The sequence below is a fragment of the Rhinolophus sinicus genome, linkage group LG05, assembly GCF_036562045.2.
Source record: "Rhinolophus sinicus isolate RSC01 linkage group LG05, ASM3656204v1, whole genome shotgun sequence".
Lineage (NCBI taxonomy): Eukaryota > Metazoa > Chordata > Mammalia > Chiroptera > Rhinolophidae > Rhinolophus > Rhinolophus sinicus.
Window position 1 is genome coordinate 163,975,713 of NC_133755.1, and position 13,051 is coordinate 163,988,763.

Sequence of the window (13,051 nt, forward strand, 5' to 3'; positions counted from 1 at the left end):
TACAAACACAGGATTGAAGTAAGAAACTTATCTTCAGTTAATTATTGTTTACATTTACGGCTCTGGATAAGTTACTTAAATACTTCAGTGATGATTCTTCAGGGCAGAAAATATTCCCCATAGAGCAGGTTCATGGAGAGATGTTATTTCTTTCAGACTGGAGTAAGACAGCTACCAACATCATCAAGAAAAGCTCTGATAATCTAGGAAAATCTTTGTCCTCAAGCTCCATTGGTTCCAACTCAACTTACCTTACATCCAAATCTAAATCCAGCTCTACTACCTACTTTAAACGGAATAGCCACACCGGTGAGTACTTCTAGCCATGTTGTAAAGATGTTCTCTGGTATAGTTCTCACCACGTTTTCATTGCAAAAACTAGCGTATTATGAACACTGATGGAGCATAGTGCCCATTAGGGTGCTAATTTTAAATTTATGAAAATCCAAATATATTGAAGACCTTAGCCAGCACCTTTGTGAATATATATATATATACACATACACACACACACACACATATATATATATATAAATATATATATACATTTATATATATGTGTATATATATAAAGTATTTAAATAATATATATTAAGTATTTAAGTAATATATATGTATTAATTTTACAACCAAAATTTAATCTACGTAGCCATAATAGCATTAAATCTGAATAGTACTGTAACTTCATTTGATTCAAAACTTAGTTTTCTTAAAAAAAGTATAGTGTTTTATTTAACAAGTTATATGTGTTTTAACAATATAGAAATTGAGTTGTGGAGTATTTCAGCATAGTATGAAAGTTACATGGCAATTTGGCATGGGAACAGGAAGTAACACCATCCATGACGTACGTTACATTTAAGACTTAAGTCTTTGACCACTGGAAGTATTATTGGCAGTTGTTTAAGTACTGATTAAATATGAAAGACTAGAGAGCATTCCATTTGGAAAGTGATACATGATGGTGAGAAACGCCGTATCTTTGTTGATTTCCTATATCTTCATATTGACAATGACCACACGTTCTGATACTGAGCATGCATGAAAACAATCCTGAAGAAAATGTGAAAATACTCTTTTGCAGTACTTGATAGCCAGTAAATGGTGTAAAAAGGTGGCATCTTTTAATAATTTCAAAGGAGAATAACAGAATTGCTACTTTTAAATACTAATTAAACCTCAAGCAAACAGCTATCAATACATAACACTGTCTTCATCACAGATGCTTCTAAAAGAATGATGGAAATAACTTTTAAATTTTGAATTTGTTTAGCTACTGAACATAACCAGCAGTGAATGGCACAGAAAAAATTCATCCTTGGCATTTTTCAAGTAGGGAGAGTGTTGTGTGATGTGTAAAGGTGCACATTATAAACACTTGAATTTCAGATGACCCATATGTTCATTTAAATCCTTTCACAAGTCCCTGCTTGTACCACTGTCTGTGTCCCTGTCCCTCCACTGAAGTGGCCTCTGCCTGGGATTCAAGATAACACAGTGGGAAAATGTTTGAGTGTACAGAGAGTTTGTTAATTCCAAAATCAATTAAAGAAGGATCTGAAACACCTTAAGACTTTCTTGGAGTCAAGGATATTTTGGGACTCTAACAAAAGTTATGGACTCTCTTCCTTCCAGAATAAGTTGCAGCCTTTGAGTCCTGTATACAAACAATTTTGCCTAAAATTGAGAGGTCTGTGCACCCCTGCTTGAAATACCTGTGTAAGAAAATGAATAAACGGTGTTATCTGAGATAGCCTGAGATAGATTATTCTACCTAATTGGTAGTTTCCTGGCACAAAATATCTTTCATTTATAACGAATGAATTCTTCACTTTATTTAGTCAACCTTAAAATTAGAGACTCATGTTGCTTCCCCTTCTAAAATGCAAATAGTTAATGCATTATAAGTTGGTTATGAATGAATAGGAATTAGACCAACTGAATTCTTTTGCTCTTAACACAGCTGAGAATAGCTCGTTTGACGAAATGCTACTATTAAAAGAGGAGAGAAGATAACAAGGTAGACAATTTGGAATATGGGGCATTTGGGAAGCATTATTGAAATATTTGAAAGTGTTAAGGATCATGGGGAAACCCAACCAAAAGATAAAAGGAAATACAGAAATGGAGGTACCAAAGAAAAACTTTAATGTTTCAAAATGTGGTGGTTTTTTTTGTTTTGTTTTGTTTTTTAAGAATCATTAATGTTTTTCTGTTTCCCGTAATAAAACTCTTGGGGTTAAGTGGGTTCTTGTCAACTAGCATATGGATATAGTCAGCTATATGATACTACTTCTATGATATAATAAATTCTGGTTTCCCATCAACTGACACACAAATGGCCTTCTGCTACCTAGCCAGTTCTCAGTGGGACTGCTGGTGTATTGGGTCACTTAGAGTATGCAAAGAGTCACTGCAAATGATGGATATCTAGTTGGTTTATATCTTGGAATTGATCTAGAAATTCATATGTTTATGGTATAGATAATGTCTTCTAAGAGCATTCCTTCAACAAAAGTGGATCATTCAGGTAAATTTTTATTCCTTTTTGAATGCATGAATTTTTTGCAAGGTAATAAGAGAATATTTGCATGGATTAAACTAAGATTCTTGCTGCATCAGCAAAATTGCTTGTTCTTTACAACACTTCTCAGCTAGCACAATGACATTCCTACATCGAGCTAGAATTTCTGAAATTTCAAATGGTCGTGTGCTGTGCTGGCTCTTCTCTGCATGGGGGTGTCTGCAAGCCGCTCCTTCTAAGAAATGTACCATGCTCAGGAGTTAGTACGTCACATATCAGGTAAAATAATGGGAGGGGGGGAAGGCAGTATTTGAGAGGTTTGTTAGAAAGGAATGAAGTAAAATTCTTTACTCTTCCACTGCTCTTTTGAATTACTGGATATATCATGGTACATTCATAGAAGTCATACAAGAGAAATTGTCATTCTAAGCCTGCTTTTTGAGGATTTTTATCTGCTTGAAATTTCAGCATAGGTAAAATAATAGTTCATTTCCCTAGCCCCTGGTTTTCAAACTTACAGCTATAATCAACATCTATATTGCTCATAATGTATAATCTAACCAGAGGACTGGGAATAGCATCTATATATTGAAATACAGCCCTTGCTCAGAATTTTACTTTATTAGTCTGTGAAGACTCAGAAATTTGGGTCACATATTAAGAATGGAACTGGTCAAAATCTCTAAAAAGTATATGCCCCTGGACGTTGTCAATGAAGCAGAATGATTATATCCTTGAAGTTTCTTTGAGGATGTGTAGTTTTCTAAAAATATCAAGCACAAATTGTTCGTTATTGAGCCTTAAGTCAATAGAAAAATCCCCAACAGAAAACCAATGGCTAGTGAATATATGAACTGAAGGAAAGCCCAGAATCAGTCAGCTTGCTGAGAGCTGAATGGGAGGGGCCTTTATACAGTGAACGCCCTGAGCCTTTTTCTCACCAATCCTGGGTCATCAACATTCTGCCATGCTTCAGTCTGCCCATTCTTCCCATAAGCCATCTATTCACTCTTACTGCCTTTAGTGTGGGATGAAAACACCATTTCCTGTTTCAACCTTCATTTAAGTGTGTGTTCCAACACAAGATAACAGTTGAGCAATTTGATTCATTTTCAAAGATAACAGATACAGGGATGATAGCATTTTACCAATTATTGAAGGATTTTTAATGTTGGGTCACATGCTGGGTCCAGTTGACTCAAAATATAAAATGGCTGGAGTGAGTATTCCAATTCTGGAGCAATGATTCCAGAAGCAGTATTTCGTGATAGAGTGTTTGCCTCTTCCACGGTAAGTAGGGAAGATACAACTGTAGGAAACTGAGTACTTAGTAGAAGGTCGTATTTGCTCCTTCATCAGTGTGAAATCTCTGTGGTTAATTTTAAGGTAGAATTTTTCTCCAAAATGTATTGGGAGAGCCAAATACAAGATACTCATAGAGTACATGAAGATAGACATATGCGTTTGTAGACAATAGAGCTTAAGTGAGTTTCAGCGCACTATCTGAGCCAATTTTAGAAATTTTTGGTTCTAAGGAAGTAATATTTAAATATATGATTTTGAGAAATTTGGAACAAAAATATATTAGCAGTCCTTTGTTATTATCAATTGCTCTGATATTATTGCTATATAACATCATTGCTGTATAACAGTGTATAACATCATTCTGAGACTGTAGTACAGTTAATAAGAATATGTACTTAAAATAGTTTTGATAAAGATAAGCTAGGTTTATGTAATGAAAAATAATAAAAGATGCCTTTTTTCTATACTCCAGTCATTTCACAAGGTAAAACCATGGGAAAATGTGTTCAAAAGAGCCTTTTATGTTTATTTTCATTCATTTTTATTCTCCAAAATCCTTTAAATTGCTTTTTATAAAAATCTTTATGAAAAATGTCAATCATATATAAAGTAGATGAGATTGTATAATGAATCCTTTGTACCTCTCAACTCATAGCCACCTACTCATTTTTCTCTACCTGTATTATTTTCAAAACATCTCAGACATCATTCTTCCATAAATATTTCAGCATCTTTTAATTCACTTGTTATATAATCTGTCACTTTTTTTTGAGTCTTTTGCCACATTTATGGAGGCAATTCTCTGATTATTTTATTCATCGACTCTGAATAATGCCACTTACAAGAATATTTCTTAAAACAAACCCCTCCTAGAAGGCAAACTAACACTCCTTTATACATAGAAATGCACTTTGAAGATGAAAAACATGAAATTGTTGTGCTGCCTGTTACCTAACCTAAGAAAAAAACAGAGCTTCATTTCCTCTGTGTACACCCGTGTGCAAAATATAGTGTCAGTATGGCGGCCCTTAGTCATGTCACCGGCAATTCTTGCAGACTAATTTCTTGTATCATTTCTTGCAGACAATGCTTCCACTGACAAGTCCTCATCAAAACTGACCCATGCTGATGGAGAGCAAACATCAATCATCCCTGTTCATCAGGTCATTGATAAGGTCAAGGGTTATTGCAATGCTCATTCAGATAACTTCTATAAAAATATTATCATGTCAGACACCTTCAGCCACAGCACGAAGTTTTAATGCCTTTGATATAAGAGCGAGGAATCAGTCTGCAGAAATGTGAAGATGTACAAGAAGTGAAAACTGACTAGCAGATGTAAGTGTGCCGTTACCTAGGTAACTGCATATATATATATATATGGAATGTATTTTGGTAAGAAGGCTTTTGTGAAATTCAAAATCTGTCTTTTCAGTGTATTTCTTCCGTTGGGAAGTGTCCACCATCACTGAAACTTCAGTACTGACAGCAAAGTGACTCAGTAGCCACAGGGAATATGCTTTTTTAAAAATACATAATTGAATCAGACTAATCAGAACTCGGGGGAGACGTTTTAGAGAACAAGGAAGAAGCAGAGCTACGGACAAACCCTAATTTAGAGCTTATTTACACCCCACCCAATAATTAGGTTTGGATATGGCCATTTTCCTCCTCACCTTTCTCAACAGTCAAAAGTATACTAATATTTATAAACTATTTTGTATGCCCACAAGTCCCATCTCATTACTAGTTTCTATGAATGCAGTAGCATTTCCTCATTTTCAGTAAAATTTCAACCACAGATACAAAAGAATGTTTAATGTCTGACCCAAAGATTCTAAAGGAATTTTTTCACATGACACCAAATGTTTAACTTTTAAAACCATAACATGCTTAAGAAAGATAGAATTCCCCAAATTTGGACCTAGTTAATATGAGGCCATGTGAATTTCTACTATTTCACTTACTCAAGACACAAGGCTTAAGTATCATCATTAATTATAATTTAATCCCATACATTTGAATTAACTTTAGTATTGATGTTCCATTAATGTGGACCTCCCATTAGTTGTTGAGAAATGAATCTCTTACCTCTGCTTTTGCTCCTCTACTGAATATTGAGCCCACGGGCTTATGGGAGGAATGAAAATTTCCATTAGTCCTGCTCTGCACAGGAGTCTCTCCCTTTTAGGAAATACAACCATTGAGACTCTCTGGTCCTGTCCTTGCTCTGCAGACTTGAAGACATTTCCAATGGCTTAAATGAAAAGCCTCTTACTTCCCCTTTTAAGAGTTTTGTTCCAAGGAATATAAACTGAGACTTGTGGGTGACTTATCATAATCAAAATAATTTATAAACATGTGAGTCTACAATTGCTAGTCTAAAAATTATCTGTACATAAGTCCTCTGATTATAAGAGCCAGAGGAGGTCTGGCAAGATAGATTGTGTGTTATTTATGGATTAGGTTTCTGCATACAAGTCGTGCATAATATTAAGCAGCTTACCTAACTTTCAAACTATCCTGAATAATATACTTGCTAGGGAATGTGTAGGAGACAACATTTTAATTGTTCTTAAATGATGGAGTTGTATCCAGTTTCTTAGAAATCCGTCTTAGTACATGCTGTACCCTTACATTTACTCTGGGTTATCTGGGAAGCATCAGGTTCTGGGAGGTGGCAGCCTAAGTGATGAGAAGAAACATTCTGGAGCCAATCTGCTTAAAGGCAGAAGCCAGAACTGAGCACCGGGCCTTTCCCTCTGCTCAGAAAGCAGGTAACTCCTGGTTTGAGATACAGGAGAAGTTTCAGGATATGCAGCCACCAAGGGGCCCTTTACCTTCTGCTGATCTTCAGTCATGAAGCTATTTGCCAGACTTGAATGGGTGACAAGATAATGCGGTAGTGGGTTTTTATTACTGTTCCATTGCAGTAGCGTGGAGCATTGTCCTGGGAGACCTGAGCACTGCCCAGTGCGGCTTTCCCAGGGAAGGGGTGTATATAGTAGGAAGGAGAGTAAATCTTAAGGTCACTAGGATTCTCAACAATAGAGCCAAATCTTTCCTGTAGGCGTATATTAACAGGCTGCTTCTTCCAGCAGAGGTTACATATAGATGAAAATTAATCTCAGTCACTGAATCTACATATACTTTCCCCCAAGCCTGAGAGATTCACGATAGAATTTAATTAGCTTTCTACTGGGAGGTTTCTACCTAAAACGCTTATTGAGTTAATAGTAATTAAGAAATAGCTTCAAAAATGGCTTTGATTTCTACTCATATTTATCTAGATCTGGGAAAACCTTTTTTTTCCCCCCATATTTGCCAACAATGTCAGCTCCACTTTAGAAATTTCCAGGAACGAAGTAAGGAAATATTTAGAAACAGATGAATAGAAATGGATTTAAAAGACTGAGCCAAATTCTACCCTCAGTTCTAAGGACACAGTTCTCGCCTTTGTTTAGCCCCCTCAGAACAGAAGTACAGGAACTTAGCTGTGGAGTCAAAATTTAGTTTAGCTTAACTTTGAGGATAATATTAATTCAGACTCTCTGGGTTTTGTTTTTACTTCTTTTTGTCTCTCTCTCTCTCTCTCTCTCTCTCTCTCTCTCTCTCTTTTTTTTTTTTTAACTACATTGTGTTAGAGTCTTAGTCTAGGATCCTGAGATGTTTTCCGTTCTTGTCACCATTACTTGTACTGTAAAGCTTTTCTTTGTCCATTGTCAGCATAGACTCTTTTGTACATATTTATTTATTTGTGTTTATAAATGTCAGCTTGTTTTATATCTTAGCTTTCTTTCGCCTAGCTTTGTTATTTTAATTAACTTTCTGTTGGAAAGACTGTATATATTTTTTTCTAAATACTTTGTGAAATAGTTTTCTATAGCAATATCTTTGAACATGATGAATAAAAGTGACTGTGAGTGCAAATTAAAATTAGTAGTAAGAAGCTACTATGGCTGATTTGCCATTTTACTTCAATGGAAAATGTTTTTCAAATAAATACTTATGTTGTTTGTGTTCCAAATTATTCAATTCCTTTATGAGTAAATGTTTTTATTCCTGACTCTTAAATAGGAAAAGATTATTTGACAACTGGAAAATAACCTGCCACCAATTAAGCTAGTGACATAAGCTACTTTGCCAAAACACTAAGAATGAATGTGTTACAAAGATCCAGTATACTGGAGATTAATGCATTTTGAAGTTCTTAGATTTTCTTAAGATGACTGATGTGATGCCAAGCTCTGTGACAGATTAAAAGTAATGTAGGTTTCTTTTTTGGGAAGTCCTCAGCATCCCGAAAAGGGAACCTAATCAGTAATATTATGTAAAAGTTAGGTCCTGGGATGTTTTCTCACATTTACAGTTGCTGTTTTCATTGTGGGAGGCTTAGAAAATGACAGCCTTTAGCCAATTTCACTTGTGTGATTAGAACAGAACCTCCCCACTTCCTTTTGCTGTGGTTATTTAGGATAACTCTTCTCTGCAGAAAGCCAAGGCCCCATTTGGCTCACAGCCCTACTCAGTGCTAAACTGTGAGGCGTGTTGGCTGGTCACTGTGAAATCAGGTCTTCTGAGCCAATGTTCACAACTCCTGGCCAAGCCATGTTAAGAAAACAGGCAAGAAGTTGCTTAAGATTCATCTGCAAGCAGGTTACTTCAGAAAGCTTAACGTAGATGGGAAACACTTGATTTGCAGGCTGACCTGTGTTTGTAGTATTTTGAAATCTGAAGGAATTGGGCTTTATAAATACACCGTTTTGGAAGCACTTCTGTGTTTTCAATTGAATAACATTCTACTTTTCTCATATAAAAGCATTGAATATCTCTCTCCCTTTCTCCCTCCCTTCCTCTCTGTTTCTCTCTCCTCTCCTCCAACTTTCCTACTTTTCTCAGGTCTTCCCTTTTTTCTCCCTTCCTCCTTTCCTCCTTCTCTTTTCATTTTAAGGAAGAATACTTAGAGCAACAGTTTTCTTTTTCTGCTTCCCTAGAGAAAAATAAGAATAAATGTGGAATATTCAAACGTTTGCATTTATAATCTATAGCCTGTCCAAAACAATGGGGTGAAATGACATATTTTATTACCACAGGCAGCTTCAGTCTAAACTAAGTAAATTGGATCTGATAAAAAAAAGAAGAAAAAAATTGAATCTATAAACATGTTTAGGTGCCAGATACTTTTTTGCTATCTCTTGTAATTTTTACCATAATTCTACTTGGGGGGGGGCGGTATTGTTATTTCAATCTTCCATGGGGGGAAACTGGTGGTTAAAGATGGTAAATGGTAAATAACTTGCTTGTGGCCACAGAAAAAGTAAGAGGAAGATTCAAACCTAAGACCACTGGACTTTGTGTTTTCTATGTCAGAGGCCCCCTTCAAAGAATCTGTACCCTCCTAGGGATGGTAATCCAAGGACGAGATCAATGTCATGAAATTCCAATGAAAACTTCCAGAACTTCAGACGAAAGCTCTGAACTAGCAAAAACGTCAGTGAGGATTTGGCCTTTGAAGTTTTGATAGCTGCTGATAGGCCTCTCTTGGGAGTAAGGAAAATCATTCCAGGCATGGAGGTTGGAAAGTCCAGGGCGGTGAGTGGAACATAGTTGAGGTTTGCTTGATTGCAGGGTGTGTGGGAGAAGCCAAGAGCAGAGCACCAGTGTAAGAGCCCAGTGTCTGCCTGGGGGAGATGTACTTATCAGCAGGCCCAAGGGAGGCACACAGGCTCTAGGCAGGGAGGGAACAGAATCCTAGCTGGAAGGTGACTGTAGAAAGATAGAAGGCAGAGCGACTGGACTCGGAGAAGAGTGAGGAGGCTATTGGAGAAGATGAGAGAACAGCAAGGCAACTTGAGGAACAATGTCTGGGGATCACAGGTCTCAAAAGAGTGATGATGCCGGCCTGCCACAAGGCTTTCAAAGCAGCGGCAAGCCCACCTTTTTGTAGATGCTAATTCCCTGTCCTCTACCTTTCCAAAATAAAAAAACAAAGTGAAACTGCTCTGTCAAGAAATGTGGTGAAAGGGGGCAATAGAGCAGGTACACTAGTTCAAAGGAGTATAAACATTAAGGAAGGGTGTCTTACGGAATTTCATTTTTTGTTCTATGAACAGAATACCATATTTGAAGGAGGAAAAAAAAAGAAAAGAAAAAAGGCAGCAGAAGAGAGTGGTGGTTTATATGGCAGGGTCCTGATAGAAAGGATGATGAGATCCACACGTGGCGTTGACCCTGGCAAAGAGAGGGCGTGTAGCTTCCTTCTGAGGTGAAACAGCAGATTATTAGATGAGACGAGGGATAAAGGGGCAGATAGTGAAGAAAGCTTATGGAGTTTTCTGATTTTTAAGTTAAGATAATTAGAGGCTCATTTCATATGCTGGGTATGATAAGGGAAGTGGTATTGGGATGGGGATCTGAGTAAAATGTAAAAGATATGAAACAACCTTACAGGGAGTGCAAATCCTCGGCTAAATTAAACAAATTAATAAGTGGTATTTGCCCTTAGAGTAGCTTTTACAAGTATATTCCACCAAATCATCTCATTAAAGTATTTTTATTTGGTGTGTTTTGAAAAACGAGTTCATTTCAAGGTTATAACCAAATGCTTTATAGTCTAGTCTCAAAATTTATTGATCAGGGATTTATTTTAAACATTTGTGAACAACTGGATGTTGACTCATTTCAGACATACTTTGAAATCTTTTGAACCTTTTTTAAATTACATATTCTGGTTGACTTATTTTCATTCTGAATTAATTAAAATAATGTGTATAAATTCAAGATGTCAATGAGAATTAAGTATTTGATGGTCACAGTAAATATATTGTCCTATTGATACTTGCAGTGTCTAGTTATACTCTGAGAAAATTACAAAATAAATAGAGTTTACATACTCCAGGAGCAAGAGAAAGACCTCTAAAGCACTGCGGTATTTCCCTGTTTCATTGTCCCGAAGCTCAATCAATCAAGTGTATTAAATAACTAAGATCCGATACTAAGTGATGGGGGTTGCAAAATAAAACACGGAACCTTCCTACAAGGAGTGCACTGTCCAGAAGAACTGACAGACCTGACACATTTCAAACTATTTTAACTCGAAGAATGATTGGTTTATCTGTAAAGACCTGAAATGTAATCGTTACTGCTAAATTAGAGCTAATGCATTATTTCTCATAACACTTAACAGCAATAAATATTAAATACCTACAATGTCTAGAGCACTTAAACTTGACAAACTTTATAGTGTTACTGCTTTTTTGTTGTTCAGTTTTGTTTTTTATTTCATATGTGTATGGTTTTTCTGCTGAATGATGTTAATATTAAGGTCCAATGCACTGGATTATGTTTATGTTCATCATTTGCATAGGCAATAGCATAGCGCTAGCCACGTAAGAGGTGTTTGGGTAGTATTTACGAAATTAAGTAGAAATTTGTATGTAATTTAGCTGGTTCATTTGCATTTTGTTTTGGAAAAGTTTATCTCCAAGTACCTTGGATTTTGGTAGGTTTGCAAGAACATGGACTAGAAGTACAAAGCAAAGGGAAAAGAAACAGCATTTTGATATTCAAGACCCTGTATGATATCTTATGTGATTCAGGAAAGTGGGACAAAAGGACATCAGTTTGATATTAACTCTAATCCTTTTTAATGGTTTTGGAAAAGGAACTAAGTTCAACTCCAGTCTGAGATGAGTAAGTACTTAAACTTGTTTCTGAGCAATTATCTTGGGAACTTTTTTGCGGCTCAGACTGGCTGCAGTGTTAGGGAACGTAATGTAAGAGCACAAAGGGCTTGGAGCCCAACAGCCACGTGTGTAGCCAGACTTGGGAGAATCTGGGACAAGGAATGTTGGTTTTGGACATCAAGCAGTCATTTTATTTGCGATGCTATAGTTTGTTTTGTTTTTTAAGGCTGTATTTTTTTTAGAGAAGTTTTCGGGTTCACGGCAAAACTGAGAGGAAGAGATTTCCCATATACCCGGTTCCCTGCTCCCACTCACTCATAGCCCCCCCCATTACTCACCTCCCGCCGAGAACAGTACATTCATTACAATCGATGAACCTACATTGACACATCATTATCACCCTAAGTCCAGAATTTATGGTAAGGTTCACTTTTGATGTGGTAAGTCCTGTGGGTTTGAACAAAAGTGTGATGGTATCTATCCATTTTTATAGTATCATACGGAGTATTTTCACTGCCCTAAAAATTCTCTGTGCCTACTTATTCCTCCCTCTCCCCGCAACCCCTGGCAACCACTGACTTCTTACTGTCTCCATAATTTAACTTTTTCCAGAATGTCATGTAATTGGAATCATACATTATGTAGCCTTTTCAGATTGGCTTCTTTCACTTAGTAATATGTGTTTAAGACTCCTGTATGTCTTTTTATGGCTCGATAGCACATTCATTTTAGTGCTGAATAATATCCCATTGTCTGGATGGACCACAGTTCAGCCATTTGCCTGCTGAGGACATCTTGGTTGCTTTCAAGTTTTGGCAATTATGAATAACGCTACTATAAACATCCATGTGCAGGTTTTGGGGTGGAGGTAAGTTCTTAACTACTTTGGGTAAATACCAAGGAACATGATGGCTGGAGTATATTTAGTTTTGTTTAAGAAACTACCAGATGGTATTCCAAAGTGGTGATGCTGTAGTGTTTCATCTTTGCTTGTTTCTCCATATCTGCAGCAGACTTGCTTCCTCTCTAAGACCTGTCTTTTCTGTGACCTCACAGCTTTGTTTTATGTGCAGTCTGAAGTTACTATGGTACCAGGTCTGGCCTCAGCTCTAAACATGAACTTACAGTTCCAATTCTCAATACCATATAACCGTGGTTTTAATATCTCTTTGTTTAAATTCTTGAGAAAGAGCCTCTGATTGACACAGTTTTATTCAAGTGTGCATACCTTATCCAAGAACACTTGGTATGCCTATGGCTGCACAAGTCACCCATCCACAGAAACTGTGGAGGGGGAAGGGGCAAACTTGCTAATTCAGACAGGATTCAGTTAGAACAATCAGATTACAAAAAAAAAAAAAAATGATTCATCAAAGAATGTTAGCTCATTGTGCCATGTTGGGTCATCCAGGAGGCCGAATGGATTTAGACATGCAAGCAATTTATTAGGAATAATACTTGTGAAAGATAAAGGAGAGAGGGAGCGGGAGTAGGCAAGGAGAACCTGCAGGAGTCACACCTGTGAACGGAGAGTCTG

The 13,051-nt window shown here is 36.7% G+C and overlaps 1 protein-coding gene across 7 annotated transcripts in view; it reads left to right on the forward strand.

Moving 5' to 3' along the window:
* Positions 1-7,859, forward strand: part of ADGRG6 (adhesion G protein-coupled receptor G6) — a 134,131-nt gene extending 126,272 nt beyond the window's left edge. For 4 of the 7 annotated variants that reach the window (XM_019756631.2, XM_019756635.2, XM_019756632.2 and 1 more), the window contains 2 exons: positions 157-309; positions 4,913-5,242. In XM_019756631.2, coding sequence (XP_019612190.2) covers positions 157-309; positions 4,913-5,091 — 332 coding nt within the window. In that variant the 3' untranslated portion in view covers positions 5,092-5,242. Of the gene's footprint in view, positions 1-156; positions 310-2,484; positions 2,531-4,912 lie in introns of all 7 variants that reach the window. The other 3 variants (XM_019756637.2, XM_074333641.1, XM_019756636.2) reach the window with 2 other exon arrangements.
* The last annotated feature ends 5,192 nt before the right edge of the window (positions 7,860-13,051 follow it).